The sequence below is a fragment of the Camellia sinensis genome, chromosome 11 (genome assembly GCF_055761805.1).
Source record: "Camellia sinensis isolate YWXY chromosome 11, ASM5576180v1, whole genome shotgun sequence".
In the NCBI taxonomy this organism is placed as follows: domain Eukaryota; kingdom Viridiplantae; phylum Streptophyta; class Magnoliopsida; order Ericales; family Theaceae; genus Camellia; species Camellia sinensis.
In genome coordinates, this window is record NC_138971.1 from 32,745,925 (window position 1) to 32,771,772 (window position 25,848).

A 25,848-nucleotide genomic window follows, 5' to 3' on the forward strand; every position below is an offset into this window, starting at 1 on the left:
GGCCCACAACCCTCTTCCACAGCTTCTAGTGCGGCACGAGCACGTGATAAACATATGGAGTCAATGAGAGTGGAACTGGAGGTTCTTCGTGAGCAGCGTCAAAGTGCACGAGGAGTTGCTGAAGGAGAAAGAGGAGCGCCAAAGAGATCAGGAGGAGCTATTGAAGGAGAAAGAGGAGCGCCAAAGAGATCGGGAGGAAATTATGAGGGAAAGAGAGTAGCTGATCAAACAAGTCGATGAAGAAAAAAAATCATGGGAGGCACAACAAGTACAACTCAATCATCTAAATGACGTGGTGTCAAGGCTCACAACCCTCTTGCCAGGTTCAGATGGTCATCCTACTATTCGGTAAACAGAATTTTCTTGACAAGCTACTGCAACTTCTACAAAAAATATGGATCATATTGACATAGAATTGTTTTCTAAAGTTGGTATGCAAATATTTTTTTGTGATGTGCTTCGAATAGGTTTTGAGGCATAATGTGAGTAGACATTGCAGCAGCCGACCTGGTGTTTTGATACATTACACAAAGGACCATAATCTGATTTCTATAAGGTAACCAAGTCCAATTGAATGTCATTTCAGATTTAAGACTAATTGAAGAAACCAAGAGAAATTAGAATGAATTTTGATTTAGTACAATATAACTAGTACAATATAACTACTACAAAAGAGCTTTGATTTCAAAACTCTAACTGTGAAGAATGAATATGTGATATTAAGTTTCTTAATAATAAATCTATACAAATAAAACCAACACTAATTTGAACTGAATCATTTGTAAAAGAAAATTAAAATTTGGTTTGGTTTGGATTTTTCAAAAGCAATTTTTTGAGTTTTTAATTTGTATATTGAGACTTTTAGATTGTTCCTTGTTGCTTGTTTATTCGCTTGTATTATTTTTGATTGTCTTTAATCTTCTCTTCCAAAATAACCAGCCTAAGAACTACACTCTGAGGGAATAAACTTTACCTATACCAATTTACTGGTTAAGAGTTGTGGGCTAGAATGTGCTTGGATGAACACTAGTGCTTGAGGCTGCCCACAACATATTATCAACCTGATTTGGCCTAGTTACAGGAGTTAATGCAAACAAAGTTTTGATCCTTAAAACCTCCACATTTTCCCAATCATAAGCTGCCTTCTAAACTGAAACTCCTGATGACCTGCACTTTATTTCATCACTGACATTGAGTTGATGGACACTCCTTTATCCACAACCAATCTATATAGAATAGAAAACTCTTCTTTCAGGCTCTTGTTAACACAGCATCTGTCAGACAATAATTTTATTCTATCACTACTACAAAAACAGATAAAGATCACACTTTTTTTGTGTGATGTATGTTATTTAATCACACCTTTTAAGTTTTATTAAAGTGTGATCTTTGGGAGTATGATTAAAATAGGTCATTTTTAATCACACTTTTTAAGTGTGCTTAATAACATTTAGATCACACCTTTTAAGTGAGATTAAAAATATTTAGATCACACCTTTTAAGTGTGATCTTTGAAAGTGTGATTTAAAAAAGATCATTTTTAATCACACTTTTTAAGTGTGATTAATAACGTTTAGATCACACCTTTTAAGTGTAATCTTTGAAAGTGTGATTAAAAAGGATCATTTTTAATCACACTTTTTAAGTGTGATTAATAACATTTAGATCACATCTTTTAAGTGTGATTAATAACTAATAAAATTTGTAATAAAAAAAAGATTCGACATATTTGAAAAATAATCAATATTATTTTTGTATACACATTTGAAGAATGTAATACACACTATATACTATATTTTGAATCATAACCACATATTGAATAGAATAACGTCATATATTTCATAAATGAAATTTAAATATTCAAAAGTATATATACAAAGGAATTAAATAAAAAAAAATTAAATGTGGTTACATATATTAAAAAATGAAAAAACTTAAAAAACTAAGTTCTTTAATTCTTGGACCATATTTTGCATCTCTCCAAAAAATTTCTGACCTGAAAAATAGAAACACAAATTAATCCAGAAACCGCTGATGCATATGAATAAACTAAAAAGTTAATTCAGCAAACCAAGATGGGAACATTAATCATTTCTGCTTAATCCTTTTGGAAGTAACTTCCCTGTTAACAATTAGATGCAATAGCAGCTCAGTGTCAATGACATTGTAATTAGGTCACTAATGAGCATAGTATTTAAAAATGATAAATCTCAATACAGCTTGTGTACGATCTTTTTGTGAATGTATATTATTATTACTGTTGAACCATACTTCTAGGTACCCATAAATAAATAAAAACTCAAGAATTTACTCCATTTTTTTTTTTTTTTTTTTTGGGAGGGGGGGTTTTACATACATTGCAGTTACTATCACCAGCAGCAGCAGGTTTTGGAGAAGCAGAGGCTGCATTTATGAAAAGATTTCATCGGAGCTTCTAAATACACTCGCTTATTTTCTCTCTACACTCACTATATGCATTGTATATCTTGTATGTTACAAAGAAAAATTTGTGGATATAGGTGTAGAGATGAACTTGGCGGGTGTGTGGTGGGTTTAGGAACTACCAATTGCATCATTTAAAACGAGGATTATGTGTATATATATGTTGTTTTACAGCATTATCCAAATGAAATTGTTTCTTTTGAAGTTGCAACATTTTTTCCATTTTGTTTTCCATAGCATTTAAAAGAAGTACTCTATTTTATGTAAAAAATCATTTACAGCATTGTATGAGAATATCACCAATTATATTTATTTTCGAAAATGGATCCATTCTATTTTGCAATCATCCAAGTCTGATTGGAGCTTTCTTTGCAATGACACTATACTAATGATGCATTTGGTTCTCTAGATGCCATGGAAATAGAAAAATCCATGGTATTTAATAATGCAATAAGAAGCTGAAATATAAAGCTAACCTGTGTGACCCACTGTTCTCTCTGAGTCATATATCTCAAAGTCATTTCCTCCCTGCTCAAACAAACACCCAAGCCCTTCATTTAGTCCTAAAAGAGTACTAAAAAAAGTTAATGAAAAAAGGGCAAAATTTACTTTACCCCATATGGTTTACTCCATGTGTTGTCTACGCTCAGATGTTTAAAATAAGCATATAACCCTCTATGGTTCGAAGATTAAAGTGCACCGTCTATACACTTCAGTGAAAGGATCAAAATACCTCTGAAGTAGCCTTAACATTGAGCAAACTAAGGGCATTTTTGCCATCTTTTTGGGCATGAAATGTGTTTTAACAGAACCATTCGCATTCCAAGCACATGTTTTCACATAAGCTATTAATTTTGATGGTGCACGAAATCATAGGAAGGTTATATGCTTATTTCTAAATATCAAGAGGGGTAAACCACAAGTAGAATTAACCATGGGGAGTTGAAGTGAAGTTTGCCCCCCAAAAAATAAATGATCTAATACAACACATCACCACAGGGAATCAAAGCTTCTGAACAAGCTCATGGCACATGGAAAATAAGTGCAAACACTAACAGGTGGCACAAGCGTATGAAAAATCATAAAGAAAATACATTATTATCTCAAAATACCTGGCCAAGCATTGTAGCCTCAGATTCAATTCCTCCAACTCCCCAGCCAGCAACTCCTAAGCCAGCAATCATAGTTGTATGGGAATCAGTTCCAACCACGCTATCAGGGTATAGAATGCCATTTGGGTAGAAAACAACCCGTCCAAGGTATTCAAGATTAACCTGAAAATTACCAAAGTCACTTGCTAAATGCCAAACCTACCAAATAGTATTATAGTGCTAAAAAAATGAGAAAATTTGGACTATGATTTACAAGAGGCTAGAGGTAAATGTGGCTTCACTCCAGAAGCCCCACAAATAGTTAAACATTGCAAACCTCATGTATTGAGCCTATGCCTATCTAATGTTTTGGCCCTTTTACGAGTAAACCATTCATACCACCTTAAGGTCAAATTCTTGCACCTTGCCATGAGAATTTTCCTTAACAACAATATAACATCCAGATATTTCACCACCAAACATTGCTAAATCAATCTACAAAATAAAGTTCAATTATTTTGATAAGTAAAAATAAGATAATTCAAATCAAATAACATAAAAAGAAACCAGTTTGTGACATTTGAAATGAATTCACCGTCATGATCAAATGCCAAGAGTTAGAACCCAAAAAAAATAATAATAACCCAAAATTTGGCATGATACGACACAATAATTTAATTCAAGCCGAATGAACTGAAAAAAGATGAGGAGGTATGGCTTTGGATAAAGCTGAAAGGGAAAAAAACAAAGGTTGAGGTAGGAAGGTGAGGAGGTATGGCTTTGGATAAAGCTGAAAGGGAAAAAAATTAGTGTCTAGATTGAAGAAAAGTGTTGCCTTAGATATATCAGAATTGTGAAAAGAATTTGTAAAGCAGACCCCATATAGTTGGAATAGAAGGCAGTACTATTACTGACTCGAGATTAATACACAAGTGTGAGCCATATATTTGTGCCTAGACCTTTAAAAGATTCACATCAAGGGAATGTCGCATCTGCTGCTCCATGGATTATAAGATGATTGGTTTTGATGCACCTATCATCCATAATTTTTAGCCAAAAAGTTTCTGAACCAAGCTTTCATGAGAGCATTTTTGACATAAACATTCCAAAAGTTATTTATGGCTTCTTCGTCAAGTTTCATTGGGAGGTTCCAGACAATGATTTCCAAATATGTGGTTAAAGTCAGATAGTACCACCCAATGATAAATTGCAGGCTCTATAAGAAAAGGTTGACCATGAATCTATGGATTGGGTGAGAGTTGGAATGACGTCACCCAATTCTATGATTAATTGCTGACATTGATTTTCTTTTATATATAAGTAAATAAAGAATTTATCTTACTCCGGTGGCATGTAACCAAATGTACCCACAAGACGTGTGGGCAGCAAAGTACTCCCTACTTCAGTCAGCTTTGTTAAACGAAAATTTGCAACCTGGAAAAGACATATTTACCACAATTATGATGACCATCACATGGTCGACAACGACTACAGGACTGCAAAGAAAAGAGCATCAACACAACCTTGCCGCGATAGTTTTTGTCTATCAGTATATTTGCTGATTTGATATCACGATGGATATAGACAAGAGCAGTATGCTCATATATATATTCAAGTCCTCTCGCTGAATCAAGGGCAATTTGCGCCCTTGTAGACCATGGCAGGGGGTCCCTCCCTGCAAACATAAATTTTTTTTTTTGATAAATAAACTTACTTCATTAAGGCAGCATCAAGATGATGCAAATAATACAAAAATGCCCCAGCAATAAGCTAGCAAAAGAAAGCAAAACCAAGAAACAAAACCAATCAACTAACTAAACCTGCAAACATAAATTTAACCACCAGCATTGTTTAAAAGCACTACTGCTAGATAAAGTCTTGACATGCACATCTTATCTCACCTCCACGTAAATGTTCACATAAATTGCCATTCTCAATAAATTCATAGACTAGAAAAAGAGAGCCCTCTAGGCAATACCCAATCAAACGCACCTGCATTAGATGCCAATGTAAGTTACAATGTCTATATAAATACATGTATGTATATATACTTAACATCGTCCTTTATATTTCAAAGATCAATCAGTTAAAAGATAAGAAAAAGTCGCTTAATGATATCACAATCAAAACTAGAAGACAATTGGACCCTCAAGTTTCCATCAACAACAAAATTGTACTGTAACAACCAACCTACTGAAATTCCATATGATAATACACTTTAAATATTCATCTCCTACCGTAGAAGACTAAACCTGTGAATACCTCAACCACAGAGACTTTTAAACAATCAAAAAAATATCATGATAAATTAAATGGCACAATGTAAATATATTGGTCGTCAAATTACCATGAAATGATAAATTTTGGAGGATTAAAAATAAAAAGGAATCCCCAAAATGGAAGTAAATATCAATCAATTCCAATTACTCCAGGTTCCAAATGTCAGTGAAGTCCATATCAAATCAACAGAAGTGCATGTGCATATATTTACTAACAAGATAACCACATCTCAGATTTAAGCATGATGGTATGTCTGTAAAAATCTGTGGTACACGCACAAAATATCAAATCATGCAATGACAATAGAGAACAGACTAACCCAACCAAGACAATTAAACAATATCTTTCACACTAGTGAAGTGAAACTTATAGCGATCCCGGGTTTACCCTTGTTGTACAGTGATCCGGACATGTGTCCGTGGATGTTGGTAGTTGTTTATTATTTTGTTTACATCCTTTTTACTTCTTATTTGAGTTATGGGATGTGTTAGGTGGGTTTGTTTCAGGTTGGTTGAGTTTAGAAACCAAAACTAGTTGCCCAGATTTTGGCCTGTACGCTCGAGCGGGGGTTTGGGCGCTCGAGCGGAGATTACACCCATTCAGTATTTTCCTGTGCAGCGTTGTACGCTCGAGCGTGGTATTGGCCGCTCGAGCGGGGTTGTCTGAGTGACGCTCGAGCGTAGAGTTGGAAGCTCGAGCGGAGGCCTGGCTCTGTAAAAAGTACTGGGAGAGTGCATCCGGCGCTCGAGCGGAAGTTTGGACGCTCGAGCGGGAGTCTGTGAGTGACGCTCGAGCGGGGTTTTTTACGCTCGAGCGGGAGACTGGGTTTAAGTCTCGAAATTTGTGACTTTTCAAATCACTTTTTGCTTTCTCTTCTCTCTCTTACTTTTCCAAAATCACCATTGTTGAGCCTCTCACTCTAGACTCTACCTTCTCTCTAGGTTTTGATCTAGTAGGAGTGATTTGCTCACCTTTGGCCTTTACAAAAAAGTTGTTGATCGTCGAGGGCTACTTTTTAATCTGAAAATCTCGGGTTTTGGAGCACGTTGGGTTTTGTCGTCTTCTCCTTTGGGGCTCCGAATTTGAGGTAGGGATATCCTACTCCTCTCTATGGATTTTGTCTTTAAATTTTGGTATTTTGAGATGTTGGGGTTGGTTTGGTAATTTTGTGAAAGTTGGGGGCTTTTGTGTAATTTTACAAAAGTTGGGTTTTATTCATAATAAACCTAGATGCATGTTTGGCATAGAGAAATGGAATGAATGTTAAATCATTGATGAAAATGGGACCTAAGGGTTGAAATGTTAATTATGGGAATTGACCTAATTACATTGTTTAATTAATTGGGATAATTAATTGTGAGGAACGAGGAAATGAAATGTTGATTGAATATCCATTGTGCATTTATTTTCTGTTTAGAAATAACTGCTTTGGGCTATTGGTGGAGGATAGTCATGATTGTTGTAGACAATGCATGATGATTAGGCAAACTGAAACTAATCAATGGAATGTGTCATGGAACTTGACGGTTGATAGAATACATTAACTGTATGTATTGGGTGATTGTATATAGAACCATTGTGTTTGTATACGTTATGTGTAGAGGAGGAGATAGGGGATGTACTCCGCGGTTTAGGGGAAGATAGGGGATGTACCTCTAAACCGGATAGTGTTGGGAGAAGAAAGGGGATGAACTCCGTAGATACAGCTCATATGCTTGTCTAGAGAAGTGAAGATAGAGCTCATATGCATATCTTTGTGAAGTGTGGATATAGCTTATATGCTTATCTGTGGATATTGTTGTTATACATATCTGTTGTAGCAAGTGGATATAGCTTATATGCTTATCTGTGGATATTGTTGTTATACATATCTGTTGTAGAATGTGGATATAGCTTATATGCTTATCTGAATGTGGGATATAGTTTTTATACATATCTGTGGAAATGATGATAGAGCTAGCATGCTTATCTATTGAAAAGGGGAAAATGAAAAGTGACTTGGACTCATTAGTCGGTTGACATAAATGTGTGATTTATGTGATTGTATCAGTGTTGGCCATCTATCAATTGCTAATATTTTAGTCATTGTTCATGGTTGGTTTAGTGTATTTCTACTGGGCTGTGGCTCACCCTATATGGGAATATCATTTTCAGGTGCAGGAAGCATGCCACCTCCAAGGACATAGCTTGGGAGGCTTGAGGTGGACATAATGATGTCGTTTTACTTTTTGATGTATTACATGTAAATACAAGCCAAGGGCTTAATGTGTACGAGTTAGTACTCTTTTGTTGTAACCAAGTGTTAACTTGGAAAGCTGTAAGCCCGTAGGGCATTTTGCTTTTATTGTTAACATGTAATACTTGTCACACCCCAAATCCGGGCATGACCGGCCGTGGCCCACAGGGACTTAGCCCAAGGCACACGTAAGCCTAAACACGAATCCAATCACATTGAACAACTGAACAATAGTCTAATAATAAATAACCAAAACTCAATCCAGACATGTCACAATTATAAACGGCAAAATCAACCGTAATAAAATATCATCCAAACTTATGGGATATAAACAACCCACCTATCAAAAATAATCCTAAATGAACTTCGATAAGAATAAATATAAATATGCACAAACTTGACATAACACTCTAAACTAAAGGAATGTCCTAGAGGTCCATGCAATTGAGTCCCCGCTACGCCATGAGTCCACTCTAAGTCCTTCTAACACCTGGAAATGGTAACAACTAAGTCAGCTGATAGCTCAGTGAGTAGCAACATGGATAGTAAATACAGTTTTGAAAACAGGGTTCAATTCCAAAATAAGATATATATCATAGAAACTAGATTGGCATACAGTTTGGTAAAGAGAATCTGTTTCAAAAAGAAGGTTCCACAATTCAACGCTTAAAATACTCATGTCTCGCAAGAACATGATAAACGACATTTTTCACTTAAAACATATTATAACATGAACACCAATACTTTTCTGGGTACCAATAACAACAAATAATCTGCCACACATTTCTCAGGCTATAAGCCCCGTTGGATCCAAAACCGAACTAAGAGTCATCCTCAGGGTGGCACCTGGGCCTTTTCTCAAAGACGATCCGATTGAAGGTCACCTAGTTGTGTTTAAAGGTCTTTTCCTTACAATCGTTGAGCACTAGAGTCATCACGGCCCAACCCAGATCTGTTCCCTAGTGGCCAGAGTCACCACACACAGTGGAATAATTTCCCTGGACTAAATACACACATGGTCCCAATAATCAATACACATCAGTTTTCGCAAAACATGGTGGTTCATCATTATAAACATGAGACCAAACAAATAGTTTACAGTATGCCAAGTTCACACATGTTTCAAAAATAATTTGATTCAATTGATAATATAATAATTTATCAAAACAGTTTAGTCTTGAAACAACAATTTAACTTTCCAACAGTTCAGGGTAGGGGAACATTTATAAAAATACGTAGCATGAAACTACTCACCTGGAAACGAAATAATATAATCCTCGGATAGAGTATGAAAGTCCAACTAGTGCCCTGAACCAAGTATAAAAACTACACGTCACTACAAATTTAAAAATACTAAAGAATACGAACTAAGTAACCCCAAACTAAAGCGCACTAACACGGCTCAACCCAACTCACCGTTACTCCTAAATATCACCTAAGTTCATATTCTTCAAGGTCTAAAATCACCCAAGACATAGATTCCGATCGAAACTTAACTAAAAATAACTTTAAGACGAAACAGTGTTTTAAACAAGTTTTCCCAATCTATTCGCTAACTTTGAAAATTACAAAACCCACTCCACGCTATTCGAAAAATTCCAATAACCTCCAGATATAATCTAATATATCTTAAGTTTCAAACCCAATTGGTTTCACTTGATTTGCTTATCAAAATAATTATCTACAATTTATTATATCCAAACAGGTTATTTTCTGCAGTACTTTAAAGAAATTGGCGGTTCTCCTAATATACATGAGCAATCAATGCAAGGCCAAAAAATTATGAAACTAGACTCGTAACCGGTTCTAATGACACTAATTTGATAATTTTTGGATTTATACCCAAAGAGAACAACAATCCCGAATTTACTGTTTCGGACTGGTTTCCTGGACAGATTTGAATACCTCAATTTATATGGATTTCGACTCCCAAAAATTATGAAAAAATTCAGATATGCAATTCAATGTGTAATTGATCTACTGTAAAAATTTCAGATTAAAATTCATCCGTTTGATATGGTTTCTTGATTTTTAAAGTTTGCGATTCTGTGCAGAATTTTTTTGAACTAAGAATTACACTCATTCTTTATACATCAATTTTACTCCTCAGATTTCTTAACAGCATATATATATACACAAAATACATACACCTACAATCTCTCCATCAATGAATTAAATAACAACATTATTAGGATAAAGAACAAAGAAAGAAGAGAAGAAAACCTAGGAGGCCACACAGCACAACACACCCAAAGCTCTCCTTCTTGGCTACAACAATAATCTTGATGATTGAAAAACCCCTCTCTTTTCTTCATAAACCCACGGCTGCTAAGGTTGCTAGTGTTGTGGAAAACAATTATAACAAGAGTTAGGGTTTGTGTTTATTTTATTTTATACTAGTTGTGGGCACACTTAGGTTAAATAGATAGATAAATATACAAAATACATATATAAGTTACATGCAATTCAAATGGTAAGAGTCTAACTTATTAATTTTGTGGTCTAGAGTTCAAGTCACACCCTCTTCTCTATTTTTTTTTTTTTTAATAAATCTTGCTTCTCAATCAATGACTTTCACCATAAATTTATTTTAGGTTTAAAATTAATTAAAAGATTCTCCAATAATATTTAATTTGCACTTAAAGATTCATAATAAACTATTTGAGATTTGTAAAATTATTATTTAATTATTTACTTAATTTTTTATATTCGGGTTCTCACAATACTTTTTATAATGAAACACTGATGAATAGAAGAATGTGGTTATTTCATATGTTAATGAATGTGTTATTTGATGGGTTTAATGTTATTATTTTGAGGGCGTTACAACTTGGTATCAGAGCGTACCGGGTTCGAATACTTTGGGTACGTGGGAAGTGATTAGTATCACAATGGGTTTGTCTCGCTTGATAGAGACCTAGATGTAGTATCATATGCTATGTGCTTACTTGATAACATGCTTATGTGACTATGTGGGTATGGGATTTAATTTCTAGGATGTTGACTGGATCCTTGGGTTTCTGTGAGTCTTGTTGGAAAAGCACTTGATCAATGCTGTTTCTAACCGGAACTCTAGTAACGCCTCGGGACTATCATTATCCGGAAATGAAATTCGTAAGTGCTTATGTGTTTATGTGCTTATGTGGAGTGAATTACAGTTGTCCATGCATTAGGACGTGAGTGTTTAGTTTCGGCACATTTGTGAATGTGCTAATGTTCTGTGTTACCTTTATTAGGATGTCAGGACGAGGAAGAGGTGCTAGGCGTGGTAGACCTGCGAGGCAGGAAGTACCGTTACAGGGTGAGATTCCGGCAGTGCAGGAGGGAGTTGGTCAGGCCAATGTGGCCGAGCCAGTGGGTCAGCAGGCTATGGGTGCCTTGGCCAGAGAGATAGCAGGAGCTTTGGGTATTCTTAGAGCTGGGAATCAGGCCGCTGAGGCAGGGCCTTCTTTCTTGAAGAGGGAGTTCTTCCGGTCTAATCCGGATGAGTTTATCGGGGATCCGAAAGAGCCACTGAAGGCTGATGAGTGGCTAGAGCAAATGAGTAAGACGTTCGAGATGCTTGGCATCGAAGACGGAGCACTGAAAGTGACCTTGGCATCCTTCCAACTGAAGGGAGATGCGGGTCAATGGTGGAAGTATGAGAAGGCTCGTGTTGGTGGTACTTGGGAGGCGTTTATAAATGCTTTTCAGGAGAGGTTTTTGTCTGCAGCAGCTAGGGAGAAGCTGAGGGATCAGTTTAGCCGGCTTAATCAGCAGGGCTTGTCAGTGGCCGAGTTTGAGGCTACCTTTACTAGTTTGTCCAGGTTTGCACCTGAACTGGTAGCGTCTGAGGAACGCCGTTGCTATGAGTTTGAGCGGAAGCTGAGGCGGGGCCTCAAGTTGAGGGTTGGCGGGTCTTATATTCGGGAGTATAGACACCTAGTAGATGCTGCAGCTCATATGGAGCTTATGATGCAGGAGGAGGATGAGGGGCAGAGGGGCTCCAAGAGGAGCCAAGATAGTCAGGGTGATGGCAGGAGGCAGAGGGGTTCTAACCCTCAGCAGTCGCAGGGTGGTGTTACTAGATCGACCTTCCCAGTCCCGAGTACAGGCTCCGGGAGAGGTGGTCAGGGGGAATTCACCTGTTACAAGTGTGGCCAGCTGGGTCACAAGGTTTCTGTTTGCCCGCAGAAGGGTGGAGGTCAGAGAGCTGCTTCTTCTTCAGCTAGACCGCAGAGTCAGAGTTTAGGCGGGGGGCAGCCCTTGGCTTGTTATCAGTGTGGACAGCCTGGGCACCTGAAGAGGTTTTGCCCGCAGTTGAGTGCCACTTCGGGAGCGTCTGGTTCTAGGCAGACGCAGGGTTTTCAGCCAGCTCAGTCTGTGCAGGCCTCGAGGGCCAATCCGAGAGCTTCGTCATCCCAGTCAGTGCAGCAGTCTTTTGCTCTGAGAGGTGAGCAGGTAGACCAGGGGCCTACGGGGCGCGTGTATGCTGTTACCGCACAGGATTTAGTACCGACTCCATCAGTAGTGAGAGGTACTTTTCTGTTTTGCAACTCGGTTGCTAATGTGTTGATAGACACGGGTGCATCTCATTCTTTTGTATCTGCTGCATTTGCATCTGTTTTGGAATTGGAGTTGGCACAGTTAGCATCTCCTATTTGTGTGGTATCGCCTTTGGGTGGTGAGTTGATCCTGAAACAGGGTGTGAGAGGATGTGATATAGAAGTCGCCGATTATAGGCTTGCTTTTCCGTTTGTTGTCATGCCCATGAAGGGTTTTGATGTTATTTTAGGTATGGACTGGTTATCGTCATACCGGGCTGTTATTGATTGCTACCGCCAGAGGGTCACATTATGTACCTTGAGCGGGGAGTGGTTCCATTTCTTGGGAGACCGGGTTGGTAGTGTTTTGCCACCGGGGTATGATTCGCGAGGGCGAAGTGAGCTTAGTAGTCTACTTGCTAGCTTTGAGAGTAGTGAGTGTGTTGAGACACAGATTGTGTTGCCGAGGGTGGTTTGTGAGTATTCGGATGTCTTTCCCGAAGATCTTGTTAGTTTGCCACCTTACCGAGAGATAGAATTCTCTATTGATTTAGTGCCCGGCACGGCGCCGATTTCTATGGCACCTTACCGTTTTGCTCCAGCAGAGTTGGTTGAGTTGAAAGTTCAGCTCCAGGAATTGCTAGATAAGGGTTTTGTTCGCCCTAGTGTTTCGCCATGGGGAGCACCGGCCCTCTTTGTTAAAAAGAAAGATGGTGCCTTGAGATTGTGTATTGACTACCGGAAGTTGAATCGGGCTACGGTTAAGAATAAGTACCCTATGCCCCGTATAGATGATTTGTTTGACCAGTTGAAGGGTTCCCGTTGTTTCTCTAAGATAGATTTGAGATCGGGTTACCACCAGTTGAGGGTCAGGGAAGAGGATATTCCGAAGACGGCATTCCGTACGCGGTATGGCCATTATGAGTTTCTGGTGATGCCATTCGGGCTTACCAATGCGCCGGCAGTCTTTATGGACTTGATGAACCGGATTTTCAGGGAGTTCTTAGACCGATTTGTGGTCGTCTTTGTGGACGACATCCTTATCTATTCGCCTTCTGAGGAGGAGCACGAGGAACACTTGAGAGTGGTGCTTGAGTTGCTTAGAGCCCATAGGCTGTATGCCAAGTTTGGGAAGTGTGAGTTCTGGCTGAGGGAAGTCAAATTCTTAGGCCACGTGGTATCCGGGGAAGGGGTGTCTGTTGATACATCCAAGGTTGAGGCAGTGCAAGATTGGGCACAGCCTAAGAGTGTGTTTGAGATCCGCAGTTTTCTGGGATTGGCTGAGTATTACCGTCGGTTTGTGAAAGATTTCTCCAGGTTAGCGTCACCGTTGACTAGACTGACTCTGAAGGGAGTCAAGTTTGTGTGGAGTGAGACTTGTGAAAAGTCGTTCCAAGAGCTGAAGGTTAGATTGACCACCGCTCCGGTGTTAATTATTCCGGAGAGAGGGTTGGGTTATGCGGTTTATTGTGATGCCTCACGAGAGGGTTTGGGTTGTGTGTTGATGCAAGAAGGGAAAGTGGTAGCTTATGGCTCACGTCAGTTGAAAATACACGAGAAGAATTACCCCACACACGACCTAGAGTTAGCAGCTGTGATCTTTGCCTTGAAAATCTGGAGGCACTACCTTTATGGTGAGAAGTTCGAGGTGTTCTCGGACCATAAGAGTTTGAAGTATCTGTTTACACAGAGAGACTTGAATTTGAGGCAGAGGAGATGGATGGAGTTCATCGAGGATTATGATTTTGAGTTGCATTATCATCCGGGAAAGGCCAATGTTGTGGCCGATGCCCTTAGTAGGAAATCCATTAGTGATGTCGCTAGTATAGCCATCCGGGAATGGGAGATGTTAGGAGCACTTGGTGAGTTTGATTTGCTACTGGGCGAATCTGTTGAGGCTGCGGCCTTGTTTTCTGTTGTTGCACAGCCTACGCTTGTGATTAGAGTGTTAGAGGCACAGAGAGGTGACCTTGAGGTAGAATCCCTCTGAGAGAAGATCTCCAATGGGAAAGTTGAGAAGGGTTTGACGGTGTATTCCGACCTGAGTGTGAGATACCGAGACCGTTTGTTTGTACCGGAGTCTTGCCGAGAGGAGGTACTCCGAGAGTTTCACCATTCGCGCCTTGCGGTGCATCCGGGAGGTACTAAGATGTATCAGGATTTGGGTCGCCAGTTTTGGTGGCGAGGTATGAAGAGAGATGTGGCGGTTTTCGTATCGAAGTGCCTTACTTGCCAGCAAGTGAAGGCCGAGCATCAGAGGCCAGCGGGTTTGTTGCAACCCTTGCCTATTGCCGAGTGGAAGTGGGAGCATATCACTATGGACTTCGTTGTAGGTCTTCCGAGGACTCAGCGGGGTAGTGATGCTATTTGGGTGGTTGTAGACCGGTTGACTAAGTCGGCGCATTTCATTCCTATGCGCGTGAGAGATTCGGTGGATCATCTTGCCGATTTGTATGTTCGGGACGTAGTGAGATTGCACGGGGTCCCAGTGACGATCGTCTCAGATAGAGATCCTCGTTTTACTGCTAGGTTGTGGCAGAGTTTGCAGAGTGCCTTGGGCACTAAGTTGACCTTTAGTACGGCTTATCATCCTCAGACTGATGGGCAGTCCGAGCGTACTATTCAGATCCTCGAGGATATGCTTCGGGGTTGTGTCCTGGACTTTAGTGGGACGTGGGAGAGGCACTTGCCATTGGTAGAGTTTGCCTACAACAACAGTTTTTAGTCTAGCATCGGTATGGCACCGTTTGAAGCCTTGTATGGCCGACCTTGTAGGTCTCCAATTTGTTGGGCCGAGGTGGGTGATGCACCTTTGTTGGGACCGGAGTTGGTTAGGGAGACGACGGAGAAAGTTGAGCTTATCCATAGGAGGCTTGTTACAGCCCAGAGTCGGCAGAAATCTTATGCTGACCGTAGGAGGAGGCCTTTGGCGTTTGAGGTAGGTGATCACGTCTTTCTGAAGATATCACCTAGGCAAGGCCTGATGAGGTTTGGGAAGAGTGGGAAGTTATCCCCTCGGTTTATTGGTCCTTTTGAGATCTTTGAGAGGGTTGGTGAGGTTGCTTATCGGTTAGCCTTACCGCCGCAGTTGTCTGGAGTGCATGACGTGTTTCATGTGAGTATGCTTCGGAAGTATGAGCCAGATCCATCACATGTGTTGGATTGGACCGATTTAGAGGTAGATGAGGATGCCTCGTATGTGAAGAGACCGGTTCGGGTCTTGGATAGGCGGGATCAGGTCCTGCGTGGCAAGACCATTCCTTTGGTGAAAGTCTTGTGGAAACCTCGGGAACGTGAGTTGGAAGTCCGAGAGAAATATCCGGACTTGTTTGTTGTTATGTAATTTTGTATTTAAATTTTGAACAATTGTTGAACTTAAGAGCTTTTATATATGTCTTAAGTTGTGAAACATTGCAAATGTTTTGGTTTATTGGAAGTATGTTTTGGGAACTTGCCTCATATGGAAGTTGAATGTGACATTATATATGTTGATATATTGTTGAAATTGGAACGATAGCGCATAATGTTGATGCATGTTGCAAGTACATATGTTGTTTACATATTGTGAAATGCCTCTTGTTAAATGGAGGGAATGGCCAGTAATGGGTCGAATTGTTGAATGTTAAAGTGTAACATTGTTTAAAATCGAGGAAAACTTGTTTTTGAAAACTTGTGCTTAATTTCGGGGGCGAAATTCTTTAAGGGGGGAGGTTATAGCGATCCCGGGTTTACCCTTGCTGTACAGTGATCCGAACATGTGTCCGTGGATGTTGGTAGTTGTTTATTATTTTGTTTACATCCTTTTTACTTCTTATTTGAGTTATGGGATGTGTTGGGTGGGTTTGTTTCAGGTTGGTTGAGTTTAGAAACCAAAACTAGTTGCCCAGATTTTGGCCTGTACGCTCGAGCGGGGGTTTGGGCGCTCGAGCGGAGATTACACCCATTCAGTATTTTCCTGTGCAGCGTTGTACGCTCGAGCGTGGTATTGGCCGCTCGAGCGGGGTTGTCTGAGTGACGCTCGAGCGTAGAGTTGGAAGCTCGAGCGGAGGCCTGGCTCTGTAAAAAGTACTGGGAGAGTGCATCCGGCGCTCGAGCGGAAGTTTGGACGCTCGAGCGGGAGTCTGTGAGTGACGCTCGAGCGGGGTGTTTTACGCTCGAGCGGGAGACTGGGTTTAAGTCCCGAAATTTGTGACTTTTCAAATCACTTTTTGCTTTCTCTTCTCTCTCTTACTTTTCCAAAATCACCATTGTTGAGCCTCTCACTCTAGACTCTACCTTCTCTCTAGGTTTTGATCTAGTAGGAGTGATTTGCTCACCTTTGGCCTTTACAAAAAAGTTGTTGATCGTCGAGGGCTACTTTTTAATCTGAAAATCTCGGGTTTTGGAGCACGTTGGGTTTTGTCGTCTTCTCCTTTGGGGCTCCGAATTTGAGGTAGGGATATCCTACTCCTCTCTATGGATTTTGTCTTTAAATTTTGGTATTTTGAGATGTTGGGGTTGGTTTGGTAATTTTGTGAAAGTTGGGGGCTTTTGTGTAATTTTACAAAAGTTGGGTTTTATTCATAATAAACCTAGATGCATGTTTGGCATAGAGAAATGGAATGAATGTTAAATCATTGATGAAAATGGGACCTAAGGGTTGAAATGTTAATTATGGGAATTGACCTAATTACATTGTTTAATTAATTGGGATAATTAATTGTGAGGAACGAGGAAATGAAATGTTGATTGAATATCCATTGTGCATTTATTTTCTGTTTAGAAATAACTGCTTTGGGCTATCGGTGGAGGATAGTCATGATTGTTGTAGACAATGCATGATGATTAGGCAAACTGAAACTAATCAATGGAATGTGTCATGGAACTTGACGGTTGATAGAATACATTAACTGTATGTATTGGGTGATTGTATATAGAACCATTGTGTTTGTATACGTTATGTGTAGAGGAGGAGATAGGGGATGTACTCCGCGGTTTAGGGGAAGATAGGGGATGTACCTCTAAACCGGATAGTGTTGGGAGAAGAAAGGGGATGAACTCCGTAGATACAGCTCATATGCTTGTCTAGAGAAGTGAAGATAGAGCTCATATGCATATCTTTGTGAAGTGTGGATATAGCTTATATGCTTATCTGTGGATATTGTTGTTATACATATCTGTTGTAGCAAGTGGATATAGCTTATATGCTTATCTGTGGATATTGTTGTTATACATATCTGTTGTAGAATGTGGATATAGCTTATATGCTTATCTGAATGTGGGATATAGTTTTTATACATATCTGTGGAAATGATGATAGAGCTAGCATGCTTATCTATTGAAAAGGGGAAAATGAAAAGTGACTTGGACTCATTAGTCGGTTGACATAAATGTGTGATTTATGTGATTGTATCAGTGTTGGCCATCTATCAATTGCTAATATTTTAGTCATTGTTCATGGTTGGTTTAGTGTATTTCTACTGGGCTGTGGCTCACCCTATATGAGAATATCATTTTCAGGTGCAGGAAGCATGCCACCTCCAAGGACATAGCTTGGGAGGCTTGAGGCGGACATAATGATGTCGTTTTACTTTTTGATGTATTACATGTAAATACAAGCCAAGGGCTTAATGTGTATGAGTTAGTACTCTTTTGTTGTAACCAAGTGTTAACTTGGAAAACTGTAAGCCCGTAGGGCATTTTGCTTTTATTGTTAACATGTAATACTTTTTGTAATGAAACACTAATGAATAGAAGAATGTGGTTATTTCATATGTTAATGAATGTGTTATTTGATGGGTTTATTGTTATTATTTTGAGGGCGTTACAAAACTTAAAACTAGTAAATTGCCAAAAAGTTACAACATCAGCAATGCACAAGAAGCCAATAGAAAGAGGGCACAACATTTGCAAAGTCTAGTTTTGAAAATGTAAACATGAAGAGAGCAATTTCTGCATTTCGCTGTTTCAGTAGGGAACAACTGCATACTTGAGGTTGGAATCCAATGTAATGAATAATGACCCAATTGTCGCAATGCACATTCATAGTCATCCACCAGTCTCTGTTAACTTCTCGAGAATAGTATAAAAGTGTGTTTAAGAAGAAGTTGCATCTACATGTGCACACAAAAACATGCGAGTGATGTGGCTGTATTTAATAAGCCACTGATTACATACAATTTTTAAGGGGATATGCATTGACGGTGTTCATAACCAACTAATATAGTCTAAATTTCCAAAACCATCCCTCTATTTTACTCTATTAAATGCATTCATACTCAATAGAAGGCCAGCAATTCTGCTTTATAGAAGAAAGTGTTGGGCAACTGAGATGAGAATGCTTTGGATAGATTTGTGATAAAACTAAAAAAGATAGATTAGAAATGAATATATTCATGAAATGGTAGGAATAGCATTTATTGAAAATAAGTTGAGAGAGAACTACTTAACATGGAAGACTTGAGCTGACATCTGATGCATACTCACCAGAATCAAAGAAAATATAAATTTATTTAATTTAACCGAACATACAAACTTTGATAGAGCTAAATGACCACTCAAAAAAAAAAAAAAAATTTATGTAGCCACCCCCACTTGATTGAGACACAAGGTTTAATTTGTTTCGGTTTGGTAAATGCATTCATACTCATCCAAAAATAATGATATTGTAAAATGCAAAATAAAATACCTTTCTTTTAAAAATGGACAACAATATTGGAAAAACCAAAAGGCATTAGTGGACAAAAAGAATGGAAAGTGGGGAATATAAACAGGCATGAAAGTAGCTATTTTGGAGGTAGATTGTCCTTCTTTATGCTTTAACAAGAAAAATGTTTTGCCCACCCATACAGTCAATTTGGCAGGGCATCTAATTTTTGGCATCTTATATTATAAAGGAAAGCACACTTGGATATTACATGGTTTTATGAACTAGAGGCCTCATGAATTAGTTAGGTTTAATATTAAAAAAGGAAAAAATGAAAATAGAAGGAAAAAGAACCACCAAACAAACAGAACATTTTTCAATGAAAAATATCCTCATCTGTTTGTATGTGAGCATGGAACAAAGAATTTGGACATCCCGATTCTTTGGAGTTAGGCCAGCACGCACAACAATGTCTGAAGTTGCCATGCATTCAAGACACTCACCATGTTAGCCTACATGGACTTCATTTGCCCCTAGATACAATGCTTCACCTGGTTTAAGCTTCACATAGTTAAAGAGGAAAGCTAATAAATTGGATTTTCCTCACATTAATCAGAGAGCAGAATTACAAACTAGAAGCACAAAGTTAAAAGTCAGTGAATAACATGAAAAAAAGATTGAGAGGACTTACCACTCCATCCTAAAATCTTGTCTTCTCTAAAGGAGTCAATATATCAACAGGATCAACAAGTTCATACTCATCAATTTCCTGAGGAGCTGATAAACGACACGGATATAGCTATGATTACCTAACATAATAATGCGCGGATTTGTTAATTTCAATTCGGAAATAATATTCACCTTCTTTAGGTTGGTACCATTTGAAGAATTGTTTTCAAAATGAACTTAAGCAGGCCCATAACTCACAGGATCATTCCTTTTAGTATCACAACACATCATGAATTCCCATTGAAGAGGTTTATTCTACTGCCACTCAGGTAGAATTCATACCATTCAAATTATACCCCCATCGTAACATCATAACCCTCCTTTTGTGCTCCAACCATACCACAATCTGACCCCAAAATCAGATGATTAGAAGTTGATAGCAATCTCAAACTACATATAACAATTCAGATACCATAGCTCATTGTCAATTGTATTATATATACTGCTAGGAGACTTCACAATTGTTAACAAAAAAAAAAAAGAAAAGAAAATTAATCGCACGAAGAATTAGGATAACCAAACATGCTTACGATGTTCTAATGTAAGGAATTTGTGTTGGTTAATCATGCAGGGAAATAGCTGTCTACGAAACTTTCTTGCGGCCATATGTAGCAAAGCACAAGCTGGACATTGACAGGAATTTGCAGCAACTGAGGACCAGGGCATGGGACTTGGTGTTTTACTATCAGTGAAAGTGCACAAAGCTGAGGCAAACAACATTCTTCCAAATTATTTAATACTTGGTTGCTTAGTCTAGAAATATCACAAAAACTAGGAATGAGGTATGGTTTTCCCATGTTAGCTCTCTCTCTATCATTTTTAGCTTGCAGGTAACTCAAGTGTGCTGGTCCATAGTGGCATGACATGCATTCACATACTTGTAAATGACAAATTTGAATTTTAGAAATACTTTTGGTATATATGAATTTGATGGCTTGAAAATCTAGGTCGTATAAATATTTTTTACGACATTATTAAACTGAGCCTTGTTTTTTGGTTGTAATTTTTGTCAATCCTTTCAAAAAGTACCACTTGGTTAAACAAATTTCAATTGCAGAGATTTGTTACTAAATGTTTATGGGAAGATGATTTGTGATACCTAAACATAAATCACTTGTGTGAAGGTGGTCTTGTTTTCGTTCTTCATGATTTCAAAAGCAAATATAATGAAAATTTTGAAACACCTATCATTTTCATTTTATGAAAAAAAAAAAAAAACAGTTTTAAAATGTCAAAAACAACTTTTTGATATTTCCTAAAAGTGAGTTGTTTTCAGAAATTTTTTCCCAAAACAATTTTTACTTGTGTTTTTGCACCAAAAAAAAAAATGAAATATGAAACAAAAAATCAAAACACAACCAAATAGACAACCATATTTGAGCCCAATGTTAAGATAACAAGTACATACCATAACTCAATGTTAAGAAAACAAGCACATACCATAACTCAATGTTAAGAAAACAAGCACATACTGTTAGCTTATGTAATGACTGTCCTCATTGACACATTGAACAACCCACCTTAATGTAGCTAACAATTCATAATGTTTTTGACTTCAAGGTAGTTGCAACAGTCTTGTGGCAATATCTTCAATCCACAAGGCAGATTGAAGGACTACATTATCTTGACGTTTTTGTTCTGCTTTGTTTCTAATTGATATTTTGAAGTCATATTAGATTTAACTATTAATGAATCTTTGTATGGTTTCTTTGAGTGTTTCAAAAAGAGAGTTTTCTTCACTTGGCTTTGATATTTTTTGTTTTTTTTTTTGGATTGGCCACTTGACTTTCATGTTAAAGGCAGGCATCCTCCATAAGGTGATGTGCTAATGTGCTGTTGTAAATCTTTATATAAGTGAATGATTGACGAGATAATGTGTATCTTTTGTTGCTGCTACATTTTTTAGCCAGAGTATTTGGATCTTTGTATAAAGGGAACTCAGGCAAATATTGTCCCATTTTTTTTACTTATTATGATTATTATTGTTATTTTTCTATTTTCTTTCATTTCATAGTTCTCATGAATGATTTGGTTTTGAATTAGATTGAGGCTGATTGGAATCATGTTATTGAACTTGCTAAAGTTCGAATTGCTTTTTGAGTTTAGGCAAGTAAGGAAGATATTCCTTTTCAATATTCATAGGATGATATCGTGGAAAGTTTTGAAGTTGAATTAGTGCTCCAAACTGTTGAGTTTTAGAAGTGCTGAATGTTTTTATCGGCTTTTGTATTTCCTAGCTGGTCTGTGGATCACCTATGTACTATGTTGATCATTTTACTTCTATTTTTTGACAATTGTTCCGTGATAATTGCTTCTGCTGGTAGTGTTCTTTGGCAAAACATGCTTGCTTGCTTTGCCTTTGTGGCTTTTGTACTGTTACTTTAATAAAATATTTATGATTGATGAATGTTTAATGATATGATCAGTGGTTGATGTTGAATCGATTTCCAAATCATTTATATAATAGTTACCCTTGCATTTTTTTTTTTTTTTAAAAGGGAAAAAAAATCAGACCTGTTCATAATAATAATGACAAATGAAGAATAATGTATTCCTCTGTTATATGAACACCTAACATGCAAAAGGTAGTAATATTATAGCTGAAGTTGAACTGAACAAACAACAAGGCAGATTGAAGGACTACATTATCAATGGTTGTTGTTGAACAAAAAACTCGTAGTTTAAGAGGCATTATTTTGAAATTGGTGAAGTTATCTAGAATGAGTTTCTAAGTAATCAAATCTCTATGAGCGAGCTTCTAATGTGTCTGCAAAGGGGCTAAGTACATAAAAAAGATTCTTAGATATTTATATATCATATATGGAACATTTTTTTTTTTTCAAAGCAAACAATAAACTTCAGCAAAAAATCAATTTCGCATAATTATTGTACAACATATAAGAAGAATTTAAGAAACCCTAACTCTATACAGTGAGAGCCCAACAAACTTCTATAGAAAATACCAAAATTAATTTCCATGAGACTAACTTGTAAGTTAGATTAAAAAAATGTACAAGACAAAAAACAAAGAACAGAAGAGGAGTGTATATCTGGCTGGAAAAAGGGGAGAAAATTAGGGGAAATGAGAAGTAGGCTCCAAGGTACAATCCAACAATATATGTATGTACACACAATGAAAAATTTAAAAACTGTCCCATAACAACTTAAAATTTAAAATTAACTAACTAAGAACAAAATAGGACTAATAATGCTAAACTACCAAATATAATAACATAACAACTAAAATCTTCTTGACCTGCAGAGAACAAGGTGGTTACATAGTGCTATAAGATTCTACAAGCAGATAAGACAAAACACATCAAAAGGGAAAAAGCAGAAAAATGAGAAGGCAAAAAAAAGGCCAAAAAAACCCAAAAAAAAAAAAAAATCAAAAAACAATTAAAAATGACCAACAAACATATTGAAACAATATAATACCATTTCCCCCCTAAACAAACAGTAACAAAATAACAATACAAGAAAATAGTGCACTACCTCAAAATAAACAAGACAAAAAACTCCTAATATTAAGCACAAAATCCCAAAGACCTCATCACAGAATAGGATCAACCAAGTTAATTTTTAGCTCAAATTGTAAGCCAAATTGCAAAATAAAAATGAAAAAAAAAAATTAACTAATGAGAAAGAAATACCAAGAAACAAATATAATCTACCAAAAATACATAACAAACCTCAAAACACCATTGTGTAAGACCCCTCAAGAACTTGGAGTTCCCTTAAGGGTTCTCTAATTTTGGATTCAAGAAATGAAATTTTTTTTAATATACAATCACAACTAAGTTAAGGATCCTAATTTTCGTAACTGAACACCAATTGTTTTAGATTAACAAATTTTTTTAAAAAAAGTTAGTGTTCAACCCATTAAAGAACCCAATTACACAATAAGCAATTGACATTGAAGATAATTTTCCCATCACAAAGAAATATGAAACAACTAAATATGAAGCAAACCATTGGCGAAGACTCCAATGGCTATATGTAGTTTTCCTCACATTTCTATTTAACCCTCCATAGTGGCCCAAGGCATTGAACCCCAATCAAATTAAAACATGATTCATACTAATGTGGTATAATTCTCTTTTATGAATGAAACTCAAACAAAAGTCATTTCCAAACCAAAAAAAAAGCAATGAAGAGAAAAGATTGGACCTTTAACCATTCAACTCGACGTTTAAAAGTGATCTTCAGAAATTGTTGAGGTTTATTGAACTTTTCACATAGATGATATATTTTTCAATTTAATCAAAGGAATAAAATTAGTAATAATTTTTTTTAAAAAAAGTATGGCAACTTTTTGCAAACCCATTTCACAAAAGACACCTAATGAGGCAAAGAAAACCATAGGCCAAGACTACAAGTTGCACAGTGTTTCCATACCCAAAACTCAACATCATTTAACCTAAGAGTGGAATAAATAAAAAATTATTTAAAAAAAAAAAAACCAAGAAAGGAGAATACTTAACAGGATAACAATTAAAGATAAATTTTGTTGCCCAAAACAAATCCCAACATAGGTTAGGAATTTCAACAAAGCACAATCAAATATGTATAATATCATATTAAAAAAAAAAAACATAAAGTTTATCTACTACATATTATTTCAGTAGGTTAGGGATTTCACTAAAGCCCAATCAAATCAACATTTCATAATATTTTAGGCCTTTAAAAATCCACAACAATGAAAAACAAATCAATGAAACCCTCTTTTACCCAAAATGAATAAGCCACAAAATATACACACAGTAAACATCATACAAACAATAACAAAAAGAAAAAATCCCTAACAAATTAACAGAACCAAAGAAAATTAAAACACTTTACAAACCCTAACTAGATCAAAAGGAACCTAAAATCGAAATACCTAATATTCTTCATCTATGTCTTTACCTTAATAGAAGCTTGTGTCGTATTCTTCCATCCTTGAGCTCGATTTCCGTTTGATTCGCTAGTGAACACTATGAATACCCACAAAAAATAAAACAAATCGGCACCACAGAGGAGACGTCATCGGCGGTCGCCAGAGGAGAAAGGAGGGAGGAGATCGGTGAGAGGAGAGAGGAGGGAGGAGATCGGTGAGAGGAGGGAGGAGGTGGTCGAATATCGTGGTCAGTGGAGGGAGATCACCGTTGAGAAGAGAAGGGAGGGTTCTCTCAGACAGATTATAGAGAGGGTGGGTATACTTGGATCCTTTGATGTGATAAACAGCAATTTGAGGTTTGTTTCCAATCAATACCCTCGCATCCAAAGAAGAAAAGTTAAAAAACACAAGGTTAAAATTGACTTTTCAACTATTAAAAATACTGTTTATATTTGGCGGAAACTACTGTTTACCTTGCATCCGTGCTTTATATATATTGTATAGATATAGATATAGATGTATAGATATAGATATAGATACAGATATAAATAAATATAATCACATTTAATTAAAAAAATAAGGATAAATTACACTGACTCCCCTAAGGTTTATATTTATTACAATTCTTCTAACCTTTTGGAAATAACATCTCCTTCTTGAGATTTAAAGTTTCATTACAGATTTCCCCCTCAGCCCTTTTAGTTTTTTTAAATACCAATTTTACCCTCATTGGGTAAATTACATTGACACTCCTCATATTTTAGAAATTACAATCCTCTCCCTAAGGTTTAAAGTAGTATTACCAATTGTCCCATCGGTTAGTATTAATTGGAAAAAAAATTAATTAAAAAAATTTGTTAATAAAATTTTCAAATTTTTGTTTAAAAACCAACGTAAACTCATTTTTTGAATTTACGTTTTTTCCTCAAATTTACAAACTGAGACAACCATTTATAAACTAAAAAAATTATAAAACAAGTTTTTATGACAGTTTTTTAAATTTTTGTAAATATAAATTGAAAACTGAAAATGAAATGGTTACC

General features: G+C 37.1%; 2 protein-coding genes across 15 annotated transcripts in view; both read right to left on the minus strand.

The window, feature by feature from the left end:
• Positions 1-25,848, minus strand: part of LOC145801898 (uncharacterized) — a 598,157-nt gene that overhangs the window by 418,988 nt on the left and 153,321 nt on the right. The window lies entirely within an intron of this gene.
• Positions 1,816-25,129, minus strand: LOC114305716 (aconitate hydratase-like). 7 transcript variants are annotated; one of them, XR_014343719.1, is made up of 9 exons: positions 24,835-25,129; positions 20,059-20,272; positions 19,889-19,974; positions 5,435-5,525; positions 5,057-5,208; positions 4,876-4,967; positions 3,555-3,716; positions 2,919-2,970; positions 1,816-1,996 (listed from the first exon to the last, which is right to left on the minus strand). XR_014343719.1 is itself a non-coding variant. In XM_082893704.1 (7 exons), exons 4-7 carry the CDS (start codon positions 5,477-5,479, stop codon positions 1,935-1,937), a joined length of 321 nt encoding a protein of 106 aa, XP_082749830.1. In that variant the 5' UTR covers positions 5,480-5,525; positions 19,889-19,966; positions 20,059-20,272; positions 24,835-25,129; the 3' UTR covers positions 1,816-1,934. The 7 variants fall into 7 exon arrangements, 3 of the variants coding, with proteins under 3 accessions (XP_082749830.1, XP_082749829.1, XP_082749831.1); XR_014343720.1 differs by having other exon boundaries at positions 3,555-4,028; XR_014343717.1 differs by having other exon boundaries at positions 3,555-4,967.

Excerpts from the sequence above, each read along its gene's own strand:
- LOC114305716 (XM_082893705.1), bottom strand. The coding sequence starts at position 5,479 with ATGAATTTATTGAGAATGGCAATTTATGTGAACATTTACGTGGAG. Across the intron at positions 2,971-3,554 it reads AGGCTACAATGCTTGGCCAG|GGAGGAAATGACTTTGAGAT; the intron begins GTATTTTGAGAT and ends TTGTTTGAGCAG. Across the intron at positions 1,997-2,918 it reads GAGAACAGTGGGTCACACAG|GTCAGAAATTTTTTGGAGAG; the intron begins GTTAGCTTTATA and ends TCTATTTTTCAG.